Here is a 19,724-nt window from a genome sequence, read left to right as displayed (position 1 = left end):
CACTAAGGTGGTGTCCGGAGGGTTGAAACACTGTTTTTCTGGACACGGAATTCTTGGTTCCTTCTGCCCCTGGGCCCTACGTCGGTCCCTCCATGTCCTCTGGCCCCGTGCCAGGGCGGTGACACGCTCCAGTGCCGCCCGGCAAGCCCCCCACGCCCCCCAACGCCCGGCGCGTGCTGAGTCTTGTCCCTGCAACTGCTCCTCAGTCACCGAGCTTCCTCCCACTCGCACACGATGGGAATTCCCGTCCCAACCCCCCTCCAGCGCCTGCGCCTCCAGCTCCACTCGCCCCTCTCCGAGCCTCCGGCCAGGCTGCGGCCCCCCAGCTCCATGCACCTGCTTGTCCAGGTCATCATAGACCGTCAAACCCAGCCCTCCTCCGGCCTAGTCTTCCCCCTCGTCTCCTCGCTTCATCACCTGCAGCCACATCCGGGCCTGTCCCGTACATCAGGGGCTCCATCTGACACTGTCCTCTTTCAGTCCACCCACACGGCCCAAGTCCGCGCTGCGAACAGAGTCAGAGCGCTGACCTCAGTCACCTAACTACCGGGTGGTTGTGAAGGAAATCTCAGGCTAAGGCACTGTTTCACACATTCCTTTATGGCCGGGTGACACTGCTTATGCTGTTCCTGCTTCATTTTGTCCTGAGAGGATCTATGTGGCCAATTGCCTCATGAGATGCTGTGAACCTAAACTACATTGTGAGACGCCGTCATCCAGAGGCGCTGTTTACACACAGGAAAGGAAAGGTGCTCAGGAACCAGAAACCAGGAGGAAGTCCGCGACAACGGGAGGTCAAGAACGCAGCGGGAGAGAAGACAGGAGCCGCAGCAGGTGCGGGGTCCCCGCCGACTCTGCCCCCAGTCACCTGAGAGCCGGTGCTGGGGCAGCAGGAGCTTGCCCCCCCCAGCACCTCCTTCCTCCCTGGGACCACCCCTTCCCGCAGGGTCACCTCCCGGCACTGCAGTGCTCGAGGCTGCGAGGGGCGGGGCAAACCGCTGCTCTCACACTCACCGAAGGCTGGGGCGCTGGAGATGGCCCCCGGCTGCTGCTTCATGACGGGGGGCAGCGCGGACGGCAGCTGGTAGCCCTGCAGCTTCAGCTTGATCAGCTTCATGGCGATGGAGAACTCCACCTGATCCATCCTCCCGTCGTTATTCATATCGGCAAGGGCCCTGCAGACCGACACCCGGCTTCAAGACCGTGACCGTGACCGTGACCTTCCCCCAATCCCCACCCACACAGACACAACATCGCCAGCCCCCCGATCCTGGGGAGAGCAGAAGAGACAAAGCAACACAAAACGTGTCTCGAGCGACAGGAGTCCGCCGGAGCACTGACCTCTGACATCACACAACGCCCCTCACTGTGTTGTCTTTGCTCATGTGACAGGAGGCGGCTTTCCGTGTGAATGTCAGGGTACGGACTTTGGAAATCAAACGGGGCTTCTTTTCGGGGGATGGAAATGGCTGACATTGGATAGTGGCGATGGCTGCAGAGCTCCGGACAGACGAAAACCAAGGAGCTAAGACTCTCAGGGGACTTCTATTCTGTGGATTGCGCCTCAAAGTGCTGGAAAAGGGCGCCGAGGAACAGACAGCCTCTCGCTAGAGGTCGTGACTAGACTGCACCAGGTCCTCCGTGGTTCCCCAGACCTCGCCCCGGGACAGGCCGTGCCAGGCCGCTGTCCGCCCAGGCTCCTAACGCTGGAAATTAATATGGGAGCTTCCAGTGTGCTTGCTGTTTAAAACGGTTCTGAAACGTCAATGGTCACGTGGGACCTGCCAAGAGCTGTAGGTGAAGAAAGGGTTTGCACTTGCAGCTGGGAGCCACGAGGCAAACCGCCGTGCGTGTTCACGACGTGGCGTCCTCTACGTGAAAACGCTCGTTCAGATTTCATTTCTTTAGTCTGGACATCAGAACAGTGGGGATTTTTTTTTTAAACCAATCTTAAGAAATTTTTATTTGAAACATCAAATGCTAAGACCGGCTGCTCCAATCCAAATGCCATGACGGCCCTGGCTGGTATGGCTCAGTGGGTAGAGCACTGGCCTGTGGACTGAAGGGTCGCAGGTTCGATTTCAGTCAAGGGCACATGCCTGGGTTGCGGGCTCGATCCCCTGCAGGGGGCGTGCAGGAAGCAGCCAATCAATGAGTCTCATCATTGATGTTTCTATCTCTCCCCCTCTCCCTTCCTCCCTGAAATCAATAAAAATATAAAAAAATAAAAATACCATGATGAGCAATCTTTTCAATGAGCCACATGCAGGGAGCGCCCAGAAAAGAAAAGTAAGTTTCTTAGGAAATAACCCTGTAGTAATTAATAAGTATAACAGTACTGCTAGAGTTAACTCAGAGAGAGAAAATACGAAACAATTAAAAAGCATGACATATAACGAAGATTAAAAACGTTAAAAATTGTAAAAGCCGCCCTAGCTAGTTTGCTCAGTGGGTAGAGCGTCAGCCTGGGGGCTAAAGGGTCCCAGGTTTGGTTCCGGTCAAGGGCACAGGCCCGGGTTGCGGGCTCAATCCCCAGTGGAGGGCGTGTGGGAAGCAGCCGTTCCATGATTCTCTCTCATCGTTGATATTTCTATCTTGCTCTCCCCCTCTGAAATCAATAAAAATATATTTTAAAAAACAATTTGTAAAAGTCAACAGTATTCTTTTGGAAATAAAAAAGGTCACAAGGCAGGAACCGGAACCCCGCGGCTGCAGGAAGCTCCTTTGGCCTCAGAGCGCCGCCCCCGCCTCCCGCCGTCAATGAGCCCCTTCAGCGCACCGCCCACCGCCTGGGAGCCCCGCTTCTCGGTCACTTGGATTCATACATGAATCGCTCATTCACAGCCCTCGCCAAGCTTTCTGACAGCTGCGTGTCCTTTCTACCCGCTGATAGGAACTCATTGTGTGTTATATGTGAACTGCTATCGGGCAACTGCTGGAAGATGGTTAAAAACTTACCTGTTCATTTTGCGTATGGTGTCTTCCTGTCAGAAAGTTTACATTTTTACATATAAAGTATTTCTTTGATCACACAGCCTGCAGGTTTTTAGTCCTTTGTTTTCTAAGATTATTTTATTCCATGTCAACCTTTAAACCAACCGTAACTGTGTGTGTGTGTGTGTGTGTGTGTGCGTGTGTGTGTGCGTGTGTGTGTGCGCACACGCACGCGCGTGGTATGCTAACCCAGGGCTCGGCCTGACTTCCTCCGGTGGATACTGGCCTTCGCAGCAGCATGTATCAGCTTACTAAGAGAACCCCTCCTCTTCTCGTTGAACTCAGCGCTCATCTGCAGTGAGACCTCTTTCTGACTATCTGTTCTGCTGGGCAATTGCATCAACGTGACCATGATCTGATCACACCTGCTCTAGGGTATGTTCTAGCCAGGCTTTTTTGTTGTTTTTAAAAACTTTGTGAGGCTACTCACAGAGATCTCTTTTTCCTTATGAACTTTGAGATCTTTATCTACAAACAACCCTATTGGCATCCAAGCTAAATACATTAATTTTTGGAGAGAGAGAGAAATATTGATGTGAGAGAGACAGATAAATCGGCTGCCTCCTGCACATACCCCCATCAGGGCTGGGGATCGAGCCAACAACCGAAGTACATGCCCTTGACTGAAATCGAACCCGAGACCCTTCAGTCCTCCGGCCGACGCTCTATCCACTGAGCAACCTGGCTAGAGCCCAACAGGTATTTTTTTAGAGGGTCACCTCTTCCAACAACTAGGCACTATATCTAGGAATTGGGGTTCCAACTGTGAGAAAGACAGACAAGGTTCCCACCCTCACAGAGGTTGCCTTTTAGTTCAGCCAGGAAACAAGAAAGTGAGCCAGCTCATTCCACAGGATGGGCAGTGCCACGAGGGGATGAAGCCAGGCGGCGGGAGAGGACCGTGGCCGGACGAGGGAGTGAAGCCAGGCGGCGGGAGAGGACCGTGGCCGGACGAGGGGATGAAGCCAGGCGGCGGGAGAGGACCGTGGCCGGACGAGGGGATGAAGCCAGGTGGCGGGAGAGGACCGTGGCCGGACGAGGGGATGAAGCCAGGCGGCGGGAGAGGACCGTGGCCGGTACAGGGTCAGCGGGAGTCCCGGGACCGTGGTCAGGACGCAGGCCTCTGGGAGGGGAGGCCAGCCTGACCCCTGGTGGCAGGACCAGCGGGTGGGAGTCCGGAGGGCTGCAGTGCTGGCTGGGGAGCCTGGCCACGCAGGGAAGGGAGAGGCCAGGGAAACTGGATGCACCAAACGAGAAGCAGGTGAAGATGAGAGGCGACGCCAGAGCCGGTAGGGCTCGGGGCCTGCGCCGTGGCAGTGACGCTGGGCCTCTCCCCGCTGCCACCTGCAGGCTGCCCGGATGTCATCTGGAGGCTGGAATCTGAAGGGGCAGGAGCTCCAGGGGCTCCAGTCGGACGGACGTTCAGGCAGCGGGCCAGGCGAAGTGACATGTGGCCGGCAGAGGAGCCGAGGGGCCGGACTGGGGACAAAGGCGGGACGTGGAACCAGTGGCGCTGAGGGCCGGGATGACGGGGAGGCAGGGAGGAGTGCCGCATGGCGCCCACGCGGGACCGACGCTCAACGCCAGGAACCGCGACGGAGACCAGGAGCGGGGGAGGGGAGCGGAACGCGAGCCCAGCATGACTGGCCTTGGCGCCGGCTTTGGCGCTGGTGGCGCTGGGGCTGAAGGCCGCTCCGAGGAACCGGAGGCAGGACATGTCCCTCGGCTGTTTGCCCTGCGCCCGGCCCAGGTCACCGGCCCCAGGTCACCGGCCCAGGTCACCGGCCCCAGGTCACCGGCCCAGGTCACCGGCCCCAGGTCACCGGCCCCAGGTCACCGGCCCCAGGTCACCGGCCCCAGGTCACCGGCTGTCCCAATTTCTATCTCTGGCTCTGGCTCCTCCTCCCGCTTAGGGCCCACTTCTAGGTGGTGCTCCCACCCCATTTCTCTCCTCAGAAGCCTCTCACCCCCCGTCTGCGGCCCCTGCAGCCTCTGACTCCAAAGCCCTCACTCGCCCTCGTCCCCTGCGCCTTCGGACTCCTGCCCAGGCCTCCCCTCCTCCCGCCACTGCAGGCCGCGGCTGGAGCCGCTGTGAGCACTGAGGGCCGAGGACACGGGCTGTCTGCAGCGACCTTCCAGCTCGTGAGGAAGATAGTTCCGGAAGGCGTGTCGGCGTCGGCCCCACCCGCACCGACCTGACTCCGTGCTCCCAGAACTCGTCTCCTCGTGTTCTGACTGGGAAGTCGGGTTGGCTAGACGGGGAGCCCTGAAGTACGAGCAGGCCACAGCTCAACAGTCACAAACGAGGCCACTGGAATACAGTTCTACGTGGATCAAAGTCATGAAAGTTCCTGACGTCCTCCGGCAGCCCACGTCCCTTACACACGGGAATCCAGTCCAGAGCAAAGCAAGTCGGGCCCGGAGAACAGACCAGAACTGGCTCCTCATCCTCAATCCAAACAGTTACCGCTGCACAGACGACTAACACAGGGAGGGGCGAAACTTGAGCTGCAAACCCATTTTCCTGTCTGCCACGAGGCATGGGCCTTCCCTGGCGCCCGACTAGCAAAGCCACATGAGAACACAGATCAGCGTGAGAGAGAGGAGGCGACACCACTCGTGAGGTCAGCTGCTCTCCTTGATAAATTTAAAACCCTGAATCTGAAGAAGGCAAGCGCCACTCAGGGTGGCAGAGCGAGGACAGGGCGGTCGGGGAGCCCTGCAGCCCAGCACCGTCTGACACCCGGCGCGGGGGCCGCAGCCCCTGCCAGAGACTTCCCTGGGAAAGACGTTGGGAGTGTTTCCCCGACAGCAATTCTCCCTTGTCAATCCCCGACCGAGGACCTCTTCCCACTGATTTTTAGAGAGGGGAGGGGGGGGGGGGGGGGTGACAGAGAGAGAGAACCATTGATATGAGAGAGACACATCCCACACGTGCCCAACCAGGGCCAGGGATCGAGCCTGCAACCGAGGTACATGCCCTTGACCGGGATGGAACTGGGACCCTGCAGTCTGCATACCGACACTATCCACTGAGCCACACCGGCTAGAGCCTAACATCAGTTCAAGTAAAAAAATTGTTGATTGTAAAAAAAAATGACATCACAAGTTTATTTAACAAACTCACACAAAAATTAAAGACAAAAACATTTTTTACTAGCAATTCATCATCTTATTGTTAATAAATTTTCACCATAAAATAAGTTGGAAAAATGACTTTGATACACTAATCCTAAAACAGTTTAGAAAGCAACTTAATCTATAAAAATGAAATTTACTGGGTGATACGTACTTATCACGTGTGACAAATTTTATACTGCGATTAGCTACAGGCTGTGATTTCCATGAAAGCACGGGTTTTGTCTGCTTTGTTCACCGCTGCATCCCCAGCACCTACAATGCTCGCCGACCCAGAGTCGCCACCTGATGAATATCTTCCCACGCTGAACGAGTACATGGGAAGTGAGCATCGTAAGTCTGCTTCCTGAGGGAACCTCTTACACAGGGAACGAGCATAAAAGCGGATTCAATGCAGGGAGTGATGCTGGGGAAGGAAGGTTCTAGTGCGTGATCCTGACTGATGGTGTGAAACACAATCATACATCAGCGCAGAGCAAAGGGACTCAGGCACTCACTACCAGGTCGGTGCCCTCCCCTCCCCGCCCCCACCCCCCACCCCCCGCTCTCTCTCTCTCTCTCTCTCTCTCTCTCTCTCTCTCTCTCACACACACACACACACACACACACACACACACACCCCTCCTCCATTCAAACTCAGGCACCCACTAACAGGTCGGTGCTCGCTCATGCTCTCTCTCTCTCACCAGGTCGGTTCTCTCTCTCTCTCTCTCTCTCTCTCTCTCTCTCTCTCTCTCTCTGCCTTCTACTTAATTTTAAAAGTAATTCCAAAAATGTTTAAAGAAATTCCTGTTATTTGATTTCCCAAGCTCAAAGCAGATCAGAGGTCAGAGCAGGAGGCTCTCCAGTGGGAAGGGAGGCCTGGCAGCCGACATGCTAAGAGCCAAGAAGGAAAAGAAAGCGGACACCGAAGACAGGAATGTGGCGCCATTTGGTTTCAACAGGAACACATTCATCATATCCACACCCAAATGTGTCCGCGTGCCCCAGGAAAGCTTTGCTATGTCGGAACACTATTCCCCTACTAACCCTCGTGTGTGTGTGTGTGTGTGTGTGTGTGTGTGTGTGTGTGTGTTGCCTTTTATTCCATGGAAGATACAGAACCCTCCATAATAAAGCAAGAAATGTGGGACAGTCAGATGAGGAAGGGTGCAGTTAAAACAAACTAGTGAGAAAATATCAAAACGTAGATTTCTCAACTGGAAATTCCACCCTTTTATCTGGCAAATGTCACCCCTTTTGTTTAGTTCCACATGACAAACCTCCTTTCCGAGTGTCTCTCCGGTGAGAAGCAGCGAGTGTTCCGGCCAGGAGGTGGAGGTCCCCGCCCGCAGTCAGAAATTCTACCCCCGGGACATTTTATCTTCGGTATGTGAAGTCCCACTTACCATATCTGAGCCAAAACAGGCTGCGGTAACCCCGATTGGAAAAAGAAGTTCCTCGCTTGGTCACCTGTAAAATAAAGGGGAAAGTTTCAGAACAGAAAAACAGCGAAACAACGGGAGACATTTTCTTACAGTGAAATTGCAGGACTGAGGAGGAGGCTGGGAACCCTGCAACCACGGCCCTGAATGTGTGACAGACGCCGGACAGCAGGTCCACAGGACGGCAACACCGGCCGTCAGCACTGACTGGAGCTCAGCGCCTTAAACCAGCGTCGCCACGGGCGGCCGTTGGCGGGCCGACACTGTCCACATGAGCTCAGCTGCTGTTAACCAGGACGGTGACAGCCACACACGTGATAAGCACATCTGCGGGGACCTCCAGAAAGCGGGGCGCTCACCTCTACTTCTTAAAAACAGCCCTGTCACTCCCGACACCGACAATTCCTGCACTTACAGGGAGTAAGTAACAACGGATTTTTGTTTGTTTTAAATATTTTTATTGATTTCAGAGAGGAAGGGAGAGGGAGAGAGAGAGAGAAACATCAATGAGAGAGAATCATGGACCGGCTGCCTCCTGCACACCCCACACTGGGGATCGAGCCCACAACCCAGGCCTGTGCCCTGACCAGAATCGAACCTGGGACCCTTCAGTCCGCAGGCCGACGCTCTATCCACTGAGCCAAACCGGCCAGGGCAGTAACCATGGTTTTTAACAATCACATCAGTTAACTTATTAAGATTTAATAAGTTAAAGAGAACTATGAGACACACACACAAACAAGAGCCCAGGGAATCTAGGCCTCGTTTTCCTGAAAGCAATGCCTGAAGAGGAACAAACAGGAAAGATAACGGGAAAGGCAAAGTTCAGAGGGAACTCTAGGGACACAGGACACAGAGGATTCCTTAAGACTGCAAACAGGCTTGAGTGCATTCTTGGAAAAGCCCTTGTCACCGTGCAGGTCAAGGAGAAGGCAGATGGGTAACTAGCCCCTCAGTCACACGGAAGCCCACCTGAGCTTGCTAACAGGTTCTCAAAATATATGCACTGCTGAGAAGTGAAGATGTGAAACTGCTAAGGCCCATTACCAGTGATAAATCCAGAGATCGGCTTTAAGCTGTGGAACTGCTGATCGTGCTTCGCTCTCTCCTCCACGGTTATGGCCCAGACATCCAGGCCGCCTGCAATCCGAAGGAAAGACAAGCGGGTTAGTACACGATCAAGAACGAGGCAGGCACTCACATAAACTTTCCCGTCACATGAGGAGTGTGTCCGTGTGTTAGCAATGCTTTGATAAGTGAGCACCTGTTTGTCCTGGGCGTAATGCACACACAGTCAGAAAATCAAGCGTAGCCGAAACCGGTGTGGCTCAGTGGACAGAGCGTCGGCCTGGGGACTGAAGGGTCCCAGGTTCGATTCCGGTCAAGGGCATGTACCTTGGTTGCGGGCACATCCCAGTAGGGGGTGTGCAGGAGGCAGCTGGTCAATGTTTCTCTCTCATCGATGTTTCTAGCTCTCTATCCCTCTCCCTTCCTCTCTGTAAAAAAATCAATAAAAATATTTTTTTAAAAAAAGAAAGAAAATCAAGCATAAACAGCCCTTCCCACCCAAAAAGGAAACTGGCACGAATTCTGTTATAAGAACTGTCCTAGAACCCATCGTGAGCAGGCCCGCAGGAAGATGCAGTGAGTCGCTCATCACTCATTTACACGCACTTAAGCAACAGACCGTCTTAAATGCCACAAGCGAAGGGGATGGAAGAAGCTGAGCTCAGCTAGGGTCTGGGGAGGGCATGAACCTCTGGGGGCGAGGAAAACACTCAGGTGTTGGACTCTCATGATGGCTGAATGACTATAAATTCACAAAAAACACTGAGGTTGCACGGTTAAGACCATGAATTTTATGGCTTGTAAATTATACCTCTCTAAGGCTGTGGGTTTTTGTGGGGGTTTTTTAATGGCAAACCAAAGAGAATGGGATTTAGCTTCTCCTTCAGTTTCAGCTGAGAATGAGCAGAAGTCCCCTCGCGTCTGGGACCCTTCTCCCTTCAGCCCTGGTCTCCTCACGTTCACCCAAACCACGTTAGATGCCACAGGCAGAGCTTCTCAAATGTCAGACCCGCCCCAGCAGGGGAACAGACGGTGTGTGCATGTTTCAGGCAACACGTGACGAGGCCCAGCAAAAGCCACGTGTCTGGACACCGCCAGCCCTGGCGCCTGCGCTGGCAGAGGCAGGTGGCAGCGATTCGCTGGAGACAGACGACTGAACAGAGTTAGGTGCCAAGCACTGGGCTGGCATCGGGGGTGAAGCGGGGACGTTCCGACCCGGTCCCTCCCTGACAGTCGTGTATGTTCCGGAAGAGCTGTTCATTGCCCGTCAGAATTCATCTCTAACTATAAACAACACAAACCAAAAACACAACCACAAATTAAAAAGTAATTAAGAAGGCAAACGAAATCAAAACACAAGATAAAGTAACACGAATGGTTTCGAGAACTTTGCCGACTTCCTTCCGGACTGGACTCCCATAGGGACTTGGCAGGTGGGACCCAGCGGGCCTCCTCCGGGATGACGCGCTGGGCAGCAGGCGCCCTCCACGTGGCACCCGCTTCAGAAAGAGCACTTAGCCAGCGAGCAGAAACAGGTGTTCCACGGGTTCCCCATCACGTTAGGAAAGTTTACCCCAAAGCACATTTCTGCAGATGGAGAGGATGTTTTCAGCAGATAGTGAAGCAAATACAAGTGTCACACTTCAAACCCAGGCCTCAGAAAAAGCAGACTCAGTGACCCGGTCACCTCAACAAACAAACTGCAAAGGAAGCCGGGACGGAGGGGCGCTCACCGGCCGGAGACTCGGGCGGGAGACGCAGGAACCAACTAACAGCTGCGCACGCGCCTTGTTTGGACCCCGATCTGAACAAACCCTGACCAGCACTGCCCTTCAGGAATTCCTGGCCACTGTGCAGGGACGCGAAGGGGATTGTAACGGCATCTTTAAAAGTGTTATCCTTTAGAAACAGGTACTAAAATACTTGTGAATGAAATGATTTGATGCCGGAGAGTTTCCAGAGAATCCGGATGAAACAATATTGGCCATGGCTGCTGCCACTGAAACTGAGATGAGCACAGAGAAGATGGGTTCATTGTATTGCTCCCTCTGCTTACGTGTACCGCGGAAACGTGCCACAATACTGAGTGATTAACATACGGCTCCAAAACGCACTTAAAAACGAAGAGCTCTGAACGCTTACCTCCGAAAGGCGCCGGGAACTGAGCCATGTTCTCCTTCTACCTGGCTGACCGGCGCCTGCAATGGAAAGGGAACGTTTCAGTGTACGAGGCTTCACTCTGCAGGCCTATAAGCACTCTGACATGCTGTTCCTTTAACGATCAGAAGACTGGTACCCGAGCGAGGGTTCAGCCCCGTAAGTGAGAGCTACACCTAAGGGGCTCATTCATTCACTCACTCACTCACTCGTTCATTCTCTGCAGATTCTTAAGGTCCAAGGGCACTGGGAATGTTGGCGAAAGACCGTGGCAACAGGAGGCTTTGTCTGGTGAGCCCTGCCGTGAGCCCAGGATGGCCACCGGTTACTTTGTGTATCTTTTTCTTCACCATCTGCATACACTAGTGCCGTGGTCGGCAAACTGCGGCTCGCGAGCCACATGCGGCTCTTTGGCCCCTTGAGTGTGGCTCTTCCACAAAATACCACGGCCTGGGCGAGTCTATTTGGAAGAAGTGGCGTTAGAAGAAGCTTAAGTTTAAAAAATTTGGCTCTCCAAAGAAATTTCAATCGTTGTCCTGTTGGTATTTGGCTCTGTGGACTAATGAGTTTGCCGACCACTGGCCTAGTCCATCTGTTTGGGGGCCCCAACAGCAGCTCCTTTTAAGGAGCACTCAGAATACGCTGCCCACTGTGCCGGGTGAGGTATCAGGCTCAGCGCTCTCCATTGCCACCCGGCTCCGAGAGCTGGTGCTGTGATGACCTCCCATGTCACGGACGGGGAAATGAGAACCGAGGCGCAGGGAGGAGGCAGTGCCGCACCCGGGGTGCCGGGCTGGATGGAGCAGGGGCGGCAAACTCCCCGCCTGCGCTCCCCCATGGGAACCAGTCTGCCATTAGGCCCGTGAACAGCGCTTCTCGCACTGAGTCTGCGGACAGGAGCACCCACCCTCCCCCCCCCCCCCCCCCACCGGCCACTGTTCACGCACTGCCCCGGGGACCAAGCCGGCCTCCTCCTCAACCGGGAAGTCCATGCCGCTGGGCCTCCGTCCCGGCACCGCACAGTGACTCCCCCTCGGTCCCCCCCACCTGTCCCGGGGCCTCCTGTCCTGGGCGGCGGCTTCAACTGCCCACGGCTCGTCCTCGGTCTCCTCTATTCCCACGACTGGAATGGGCCCCCCTTCCCCCTCTGACGGGCACGAGGTCTTCCCCTCCGGGTTCTCCCCGTTTGCTCTTAGCGTCCTGCCGTCTCTGGCACCACGTGGTCCCCTGTTGGCGGGCTGACTGAGGTCCCTGTGCGCCCGCATGTCCCCAGGAGGCGCTGGACACGTCTCCGGAGCTGAGCGTGGGCCGCACGTGTGTTCACGGACAGGCTCCTCCACGCAGTGGCCGGGGACCCGTCACCTCTCACGGAGACCTCCACAGGGGGTGCCCAGGGTCCCGGGAGCTGGGGCTGCAGGGCGGGCGAGGGGGGCGGCGGCAGACATTCCCAAGGAGCACAGGGCGAGGAAGACGCCCAGAACACAGCCTACGAGTGCGGCTCCCCCACGGAGCAGGCAACACGGGCCTCGGCAGCACCAGAGGACGGACCAGGGACACGGAGGAGGTTGGCCCGGAAGCGCGAGACCGGCGTTTGGAAACCAGTTAACGTGACTCACCATATTTCCAGAAACCCGCGTGGTCCGACAAATACGGGAAAAAGCTCTTGATAAAAACTACGCCCAATAACAGTAAAAACGCTCAGAAAGCGAGGATTGGTAGGAAAGTTCTCCAAACAGAAAGTTCCTCCAACATGAAATTCTCAAAAGCTGAGGTAACTGGGAAAGTCTAGCGCCCGCATATTTGCTCGTCCCTCTTCTCACTCGGGATCAGACGCCGACTCCATCCAGCGCTCCCTGGACAAGGCCGTCGGCGCTCAGAGCCCGCCCCCCGGCCCGGCCTTCCCCGGAGGGGTCCTCCCGCCCCGGACACCACTCGGCACGTCACACCCAGGCGCGGGGACCGCCACCTCGGCGAAGCGGAGCCTCCTGAGATGACTCTTCAGCCCTGTCTCACTCCGGGGCCTCGGGTCTCTGTTTCAGAGGCGGTGAGTGGTGCGCCGACTGGCACACACGGTCTTCAATGTGCAGAGAGGGGAATGGGTCGTTTCCCAGCGGAGAGCAACACGCCTGCAGTAGAACACGGAGCAACAGCGTGTGGCGCCTTCCCACAGAGGAGTGTGCTGCCCCTTCAGCTCCTCTTACAATCGGGGGGCGGGGGCTGCCCCCCACTCGCCGCCTCGCGGCACTCACGTGAAATCAGTGCTGTACACCCTCAGTCCGTGCAGCTGTCAGCTGTCCACTGTGCCCGATAAAGCTGGGGGAGCTTACAATTACACAGGGGACAGAAACACACATCAAAGAATCCGTGTGTGTGTCTGTGTCTGTGTGTGTACATAGAAAGAGCCATTAGGAGCAAGCAATGGAAACATGGAACCAACAAATGATAAACCAAAACTTTACTAACTGCTGGCTAACACATTCGGGCTGTATTAGTGGACTCAGTCCTGTTAGCACCTGTGAGCTAAACAGCATCCCACCCCGTCCACAGAGTGGAGGCTGAGGCCGCAGCGGACACAGCATTAACGGCAGCCGGGAGCCAGCCTTTGGGGACTGAGAAACGCACGGCCCGCAGGCAGCAGCCAGCCTGGTACCCGCCGGGTGGAGCTGGGGGGCGGGGGGACTGTTCCCAGCCATCAAAGCCTGGAAAGCAAAAAGGAGAAAAAGGGAAACCAGGTTTGTGCGCGGAGCAGCCCCCAGAGGAAACTGAATGGGGAGAGAGTTTGAGCATTTGCCATCAACTCCAAAGAGCTTTTACTTCTCATGCAAAAAGCAAAGCTTCCTTAAGTGTAAACAAGCATTTACTGAACGGAAGTTGGAAGTCGCACCACACACTCTCACACACACACTCACACACACATACATACACATACACACACTCACACATATACACACACACTCACATACACACACACTCACACACATATACACATACACACACACATACATACACATACACACACTCACACATACACACACACTCACATACACACACACTCACACACACATATACACATACACACACTCACACACATATACACACACTCACACACACTCACACACACATACACACACATACACTCACATACACACACATACATACACATACACACACTCACATACACACACTCACACATACACACACTCACACATACACACATACACACACACGGCCGGTGGTGCTCAGTGGTTAGAGCGCCGGTTCCCAGTCAAGGGCAGGTACCTCAGTTGCAGGCTCGATCCCAGCCCCAGTCTGGGCACATGCCAGAGGCAACTAGTCGATGTGTCTCTCTTGCATCGATGTTTCTCTCCCCCTTCTCCCTCCCCTCGACTCTCTCTTAAAAAAACACCAAAATACAAAATAAAACTAAAGCGAGTGAAGGCAGGAATTCCAGCCATGAGCTAGGACTGCGACAGGACAGGGTGGGTCACCTGCAGTGAGCGCAGTCAGAGCACAGAGCCTGCCTAGAGCACAGCAGAGAAGGGGCCCTCGGGGGCCCAGGCCCTACTGCCTGGGAGAAGCAGGCAGGCAGGAGCTGCCCAGCGGAGGCTGGGAGGGTCAGCAGGACGGGCTGATACAATGCGGGGGGGGGGGGGGGGTATTTTAGAGTTCTTACAGGCAGACAAGGCAGCCACCCACCAGCTTGGGATTTATATCCCCATTTAGCCTTTTCCCTATAAATATACAATTGTTTCCCTCTTTTGCACCCTTTACGTTATAACCCATTCGTAAAACCTTTTATAGCCCTAGCCAGCTAGGCTCAGTGGATAGTGTCGGCCTGTGGTCTGAAGGGTCCCGGGTTTGATTCCAGCCAAGGGCACATGCCCAGGTTTCAGGCTCGATCCCCTGTAGGGGGCGTGCAGGAGGCAGCCAATCAATGTTTCCCTCTCATCATTGATGTTTCTATCTCTCCCTCTCCCTTCCTCTCTGAAATCAATAAAAATATTAAATTTTAAAAAACCTTTTATAAACATTAATTTTTAGAGTGAGGCAAACACTCCTCTAATTACATATTAAAAAAATAGAAAAACAGACAGACTAAATAGTGAGCAATCAAGAGACAGGTAAAGAGTAGTACCTTTTAAAACTTTGGATAAATGTTAGGATCTTTAAGCCAAAAGCTAGAATATGTTTGAGAAGTCTTTAATCTTCCGTCATTTCAGCTTCAGAAAGGAAAGCTAATTATAGAAACCTAAAGGAATGTTGATCCTTAATTTCAGCATTTACACTAAAATCCCAACTGTGGACATATTTAGAGAAGACCTCTAAAAATGGGTATCTATAAAACAACTCTGCGAGATGAAATGAGGGAATTCAAATACATAATCACTCACAGGACAAAGGAATCTTCACAATTATTCAATTCAAATAATTAGCAGGTTTCTAATCTACCAAAACAGGGCGAGTTTCGATGAATGACCCAAAGCCCAAGAGAGATTCTAAACACACATTAACTGCTTTCCACTGAGTTACTGACCATCCACTCTCTCACAAAACCCTGAAACCCTCCTCCGTAAATCAGACCCAAGTGAAGGCTGCCGGAGGAGGGGCCCAGTGGGGGGCGCTCAGAGCACTTGGCCGACCCTGACAACGCCCTCTCCATAGAGAAGGCATCTCACTGACGCCGTCATGGGGTCCCTTCCCCACAATTAGTCCCTTCAGCTAATTTATTTATCTGAAATATCTTTTCATGGCACTATGGTAATTAAATTCATTTCTTATAAAGAAATGTTTTTTAATTTTTATTTTAAAGTTGTTCAATAGGTTTAGTTTTAGACTAAAGGGCCTACAGGGTAGGAGGTACAGACGAGAAACTTTAAATGTCTAGAAATTTGGCATCAATAAAATTGAGGGGGGGAAAGGAACAGAAATATGAAAATGAAAACATACACATATTTTAAATACCCAAAAGGGAATAAAAACATCCTCAGAAACATTAAAATAAAGCACATGCTAGCACTAACCGGTTTGGCTCAGTGGACAGAGCGTCGGCCTGCGGACTGAAGGGTCCCAGGTTCGATTCCGGTCAAGGGCATGTACCTTGGTTGCGGGCACATCCCCAGTGGGGGGTGTGCAGGAGGCAGCTGATCGATGTTTCTCTCTCATCGATGTTTCTAGCTCTCTATCCCTCTCCCTTCTTCTCTGTAAAAAAATCAATACAAAAAAAAAAAAATCAATAAAATATGTTGGAAAAAAGCACATGGTAGCCCCACTGGTGTCGCTCAGTGGCTGAGCACAGACCCTTGAACCAAGAGGTCCCGGTTTGATTCCCGGTCAGGGGCATCTACCCAGGTTGCAGCTCGATCCCTGGGTGAGGGTCATGCAGGAGGCAGCCGGTCAATGTCTCTCTCTCATCGAAGTTTCTATTCTCTATCCTTCTCCCTTCCTCTCTCTCTAAAGTCAATAAAGACATACTTAAACTTTTTTAAAAGCACACTCTAGTCATATCATGATGCTATCGGATACTTCGAGCTGTGAGAGTCGGGATTTAGGTAGGAGTCTAGCATATTTACCCCTGATCGAGGCTAAAAACTCAAAGGAATCACACAAAAACCACTACTGCCAATGTCTTCTCCTCTTGGAGGCCTTCACATCTCTAGAAATTCACAATTGGAAAATCTGAAGAAAAATGGAAGGAAATCCCTTCCTGGTTAAGGAACAGCCTGGAAGGAACAGAAGCACTGCCTTCCACCCACTCGGCTGCGTGAGGTCACGCACAAGGGCAGGCGGCCCACAAAGCCCTTGGGGACCCGGGGAAAAGGTACCGGAGCCAGGCAAACGCACCAAGGCGCTGACAGACCAGACGGACAGCCGAGCCGATCACTGCCCGGCTGGGTCTGGAGCCTGGCCCATGTGGCTCTCCATGGCCGCTGTGGGAAGTGGAGCAGGGTGACCGGCAGGGACGGACAGCCGTTCACGGGGAGGTTTAACCGGCGGAGGGACAACGCCCCCCATTAAAGGAGAACCTCAGGACTAGTCCAGGGAGCCGCTGCGGTTCTGCCGGACACTGCCGTGAGCACGCCAGCCGTGCTCTGAAGGAAACGCGTTCCTCCCAGAGCTCCGTCGCTGGGGAGGGAGGAGGCGGGGACAGAGCTGGGAAGGGGACAGGTCCGGCCAGCTGTCACACATCACTTGGCAACACTCGTTGGCATTTCTGCCTGACGGGTCCACTAACTGCCGCTTCTTCCACCAAGAGAAACACCAGGATCTCCACCCACCCAGCCCACTGGCAGAGCTCACCTCGTTCTTCTCAATGACCCTTACTGGACTAGGGCAGTGGTCGGCAAACTGCGGCTCGCGAGCCGCAGTTTGCCGCTCTGTTGCCTAATGAATTTGCCGACCACTGGACTAGTGGATAGAAGGGAGAATTCATCAGGGAGCAGTAAAACCAAAACGTAGCTACAATGTTGCTACGATGTTGCTACAATGTTGCAAAATCGGGCGCAGAAACAAAGGAGATCCCTGCGGTGAGAGCTGAGTGCAAATCAGCGGCCCTGGAAGCTTATTCCCACCTGGACACCAACTGAGAGGAGCAACTGCGGGGAACCCTGAGGAGCAAGTCACCGAGAGGGTCTGTCCAGGCGATGGGACAAAGCAGGCTCCGACGCCCACAGCACAGGCGGAGAGCCATCCGCCTGGCTTCAATACAGTAAACGAGGCCTTTATCTCTTCCAGAAGGGTCCATTTCAAGAGGGTCATTAAGAATAAAACATTATCTCAAGGTACTGAAAGCTGAGAAGTAAATAATGGAGAAAGCAGATCACCCCGAACCAAATACCAAACAATAATTTTAAGAAACACTGTGTGGGAAAAGGTCAGTTCAGATCAAAATTTTATTTTAAATATAAAACTTAGGCAACTTCAAGATTATCAGCCAAATTAACCTTTTGCACTCGGATGTCGAGTGTGACAGTTATTGAATGTATCAATAATTTGAAATATAAAAAAATCCAAATAAATAAGTTTGTATGAAAAGAAACTCGTTTTTTATTCTACTGCCGCGCTTTGTAAAATCTGGGATATTTAAAAAATTAAATCCCGAGTAGAATAAAGGAATCGAGAAAAAAGCAAGCGAGTGCAAAGGGTTAATAATCAAACTGTATAACTTTAACCTATTTCAACTCACAAACTTTCAATGCCTTCTCAAATATAAATTTTTAAGTGATCAAAAACTCAAAATTTCACGAATAATTGAAAACACTTATTTTATCACATGAAATATGTAAGGAGCTCGGTAATGGGAGACAAATGCCATCGGTGTGATGTGGTTTTATATGGTCACACACACAATAAGAGATGATCTGAAGGATTTCTTTCAAATAACTGGTTTTTCAACAATGACAAGGCACATGCACACGTAAAGGCAAACATTAAAAATGAACGTCCAGGCTGCAGCACGAGACTCCTCGTACAGTGTTCTAGTGTCCACTGCCGCCTTTTCCCTGGGAAACTAACGGTACCCTCCAACAGAGCCAGCACCCAAAGCCGGCTTTCCCAGCTCGCCCGGGAACAGGCAGACGGTCAGAGAACGCCTTCAGCTTCAGGAAAGAAGGCAGCAGCCCCGCCGAACGCACCCTGTGCGAGCAGAACTGCAGCCCGCCGAGCGCAGGCCAGCGCGGCGCCTGCAGAGTGGCACCCACTCCAGCACTGGTGCCACGGCTGCCACCGGAGACATCCCGAGTGTACACATCACGGTCAACAAGAGGTGAGACACACGCATGCTCCCTGAAAAACCACCAGTGCCAGTACTTGTGACATGCTCTGCATGTGAACATACTCACCAAAATACATCTGCTGCCGGTGAGGCCTAGTAACAAACACACTCCAAGACCCCAGCATCGTTTCCCATCCCCGACCGCCTCCCAGCTCTGGGCCACACCGGGCGACACGGCAGCCACACCGCCCGACCCCACCGCCGCCTCCCGCTGCCAGCGAGGGGAATTCAGGGGAGGTTCGTTTCCATCTCTTAGATTCTCTGCTAAGGCCTGGCAGGTGATTGCCTGATCAGGAGGTAAAGGAAATCTACACCGCTACATACTGACCATCTGACCCACACTGATGGGATGCGGCTGAAGATTATTTCCTAACCGTGAAGGGCGGGAAAGTCCGCAGAGAGCCTTCCTGCAGCATCAATGAAGTCAGTGTCACGAATGAGCGAAAACGACAACGCAGTCATCAACAAAACCAGCTGCGCCCTGCGAGGTGACCCCGGACTTCCACGCAGGGCGGCGTCTGTCACCGCGAGGACGTTTGGGGCTAAGAAGCCCGTTCGACAGCATTAGCATCACCAACCACCAAGCAGCCTGCAGCCAGAGAACCAGAGCGCCCAGAGGCCCATTCAGAGCGTCAGGTTCAAGTCACGTGACTGAGCTACACCCACATATATTTAAGCCCCAGAAAAAAAGAGAAAAGCTGAACAGCATCCTGGTCATTTACTGAGGATTTCACTCAGGTTCTTGTTTGTGTGTTTGTTTTGTCAGTAGCCCCGGATGGACCATTCAAATACAGAGTGGGAGCTTGGAAGTTTCTTTAAAAATCATGAATATACTGTGATCTGGAATAAAGTTGGAAAGGAAGGAAATCCAGATTTTCTCAATTTTGTATCTTCTTTAAAAAGATTTTAACATCTCATAATATAAAAATTTTGTAGAAGCCAGTTTTTATACTCAAAATGTGGATTATGATTCATTTATGGAGAATTCTGATTTAGGCACGTTTGCACACTTAAAGGTGACTGCATTTAATTTCAATAAGTGAAATCCAGTAGAGCTATTAAGTGTTACAATTCCAAAAAGCATGCAAAAGATTTTTGAAAAGATAACTATTGTTACTGAAGGGGAAGTAAAGTTAATCATTTAATATTTTCACTGATTAATATTCATGTAG

The 19,724-nt window shown here is 52.8% G+C and overlaps 1 protein-coding gene across 2 annotated transcripts in view; it reads right to left on the bottom strand.

Annotated features, from left to right (window-relative positions):
- ITSN1 (intersectin 1) overlaps nucleotides 1–19,724 on the bottom strand; it is a 155,536-nt gene that overhangs the window by 99,568 nt on the left and 36,244 nt on the right. For both annotated transcript variants that reach the window (XM_054713510.1, XM_054713508.1), the window contains exons 2-5: nucleotides 10,767–10,822; nucleotides 8,604–8,696; nucleotides 7,521–7,584; nucleotides 1,015–1,175 (exon numbers count right to left, since the gene is read on the bottom strand). In XM_054713510.1, coding sequence (XP_054569485.1) covers nucleotides 1,015–1,175; nucleotides 7,521–7,584; nucleotides 8,604–8,696; nucleotides 10,767–10,794 — 346 coding nt within the window. In that variant the 5' untranslated portion in view covers nucleotides 10,795–10,822. The remainder of the gene's footprint in view (nucleotides 1–1,014; nucleotides 1,176–7,520; nucleotides 7,585–8,603; nucleotides 8,697–10,766; nucleotides 10,823–19,724) is intronic.

This window comes from Eptesicus fuscus, chromosome 3 (genome assembly GCF_027574615.1).
Source record: "Eptesicus fuscus isolate TK198812 chromosome 3, DD_ASM_mEF_20220401, whole genome shotgun sequence".
NCBI lineage: Eukaryota > Metazoa > Chordata > Mammalia > Chiroptera > Vespertilionidae > Eptesicus > Eptesicus fuscus.
The sequence above is the reverse complement of the archived record's forward strand: the minus strand, read 5'-3'. Positions and strand labels throughout refer to the sequence as shown.